Source organism: Myotis brandtii, unplaced genomic scaffold (assembly GCF_000412655.1).
Source record: "Myotis brandtii unplaced genomic scaffold, ASM41265v1 scaffold312, whole genome shotgun sequence".
In the NCBI taxonomy this organism is placed as follows: domain Eukaryota; kingdom Metazoa; phylum Chordata; class Mammalia; order Chiroptera; family Vespertilionidae; genus Myotis; species Myotis brandtii.
Window position 1 is genome coordinate 4876116 of NW_005361955.1, and position 505 is coordinate 4876620.

The 505-nt window shown below is 68.9% G+C and overlaps 1 protein-coding gene across 1 annotated transcript in view; it reads left to right on the forward strand.

The window, feature by feature from the left end:
• The window catches only part of PRRT3 (proline-rich transmembrane protein 3), a 6927-nt gene that overhangs the window by 4918 nt on the left and 1504 nt on the right, over positions 1-505 (forward strand). The window contains exon 5 of the mRNA XM_005870135.2: positions 2-502. Within this exon, the coding sequence (XP_005870197.1) occupies positions 2-502 (501 nt within the window). The remainder of the gene's footprint in view (position 1; positions 503-505) is intronic.

A 505-nucleotide genomic window follows, 5' to 3' on the forward strand; every position in this document is an offset into this window, starting at 1 on the left:
CTCCATGGCATCTGCCCCAGCCTCTAGCCCTCCGGCCAACGCCACCGCACCCCCCCTGCGCTGGGGTCCCCTTCGGCGGGTGCTGAGCTTTTCCTGGGAGCTGCACGTCTATGGGGTAGGGGTGCTCTTTCTGCTGCCGGCGTTGCTGGCAATGGCCTCTCTGGCAGCCGCCTCTACGGGGCCCTGGCTGGCACTGGTGGCGGCCGTGCTGGTGCTCCTAGCATCGGGGCTGCGATCTGCCTACATGCTTGCCGACCCCTACGGCTCGCAGGCGCGGCTGGGCTTACGCGCCGGCCTGGTGCTCTACAACCTACCCTTCCCCTTGCTGCTCACCGCGTTGGCGGCCCTGACCCTGCTAGGACTGGGTGCGGGGCTGCCCCCGCAGCTGCAGAACCCGCTTCTGCTCGGAGTCCTGGCGTTGACTCACGGCGTGGGGTTGCTCGCTACCGACCTGCTGTCGTCGACGCCGACGCTCAACCTCCTGGCTCAGGGCTTCTCCTGGGCC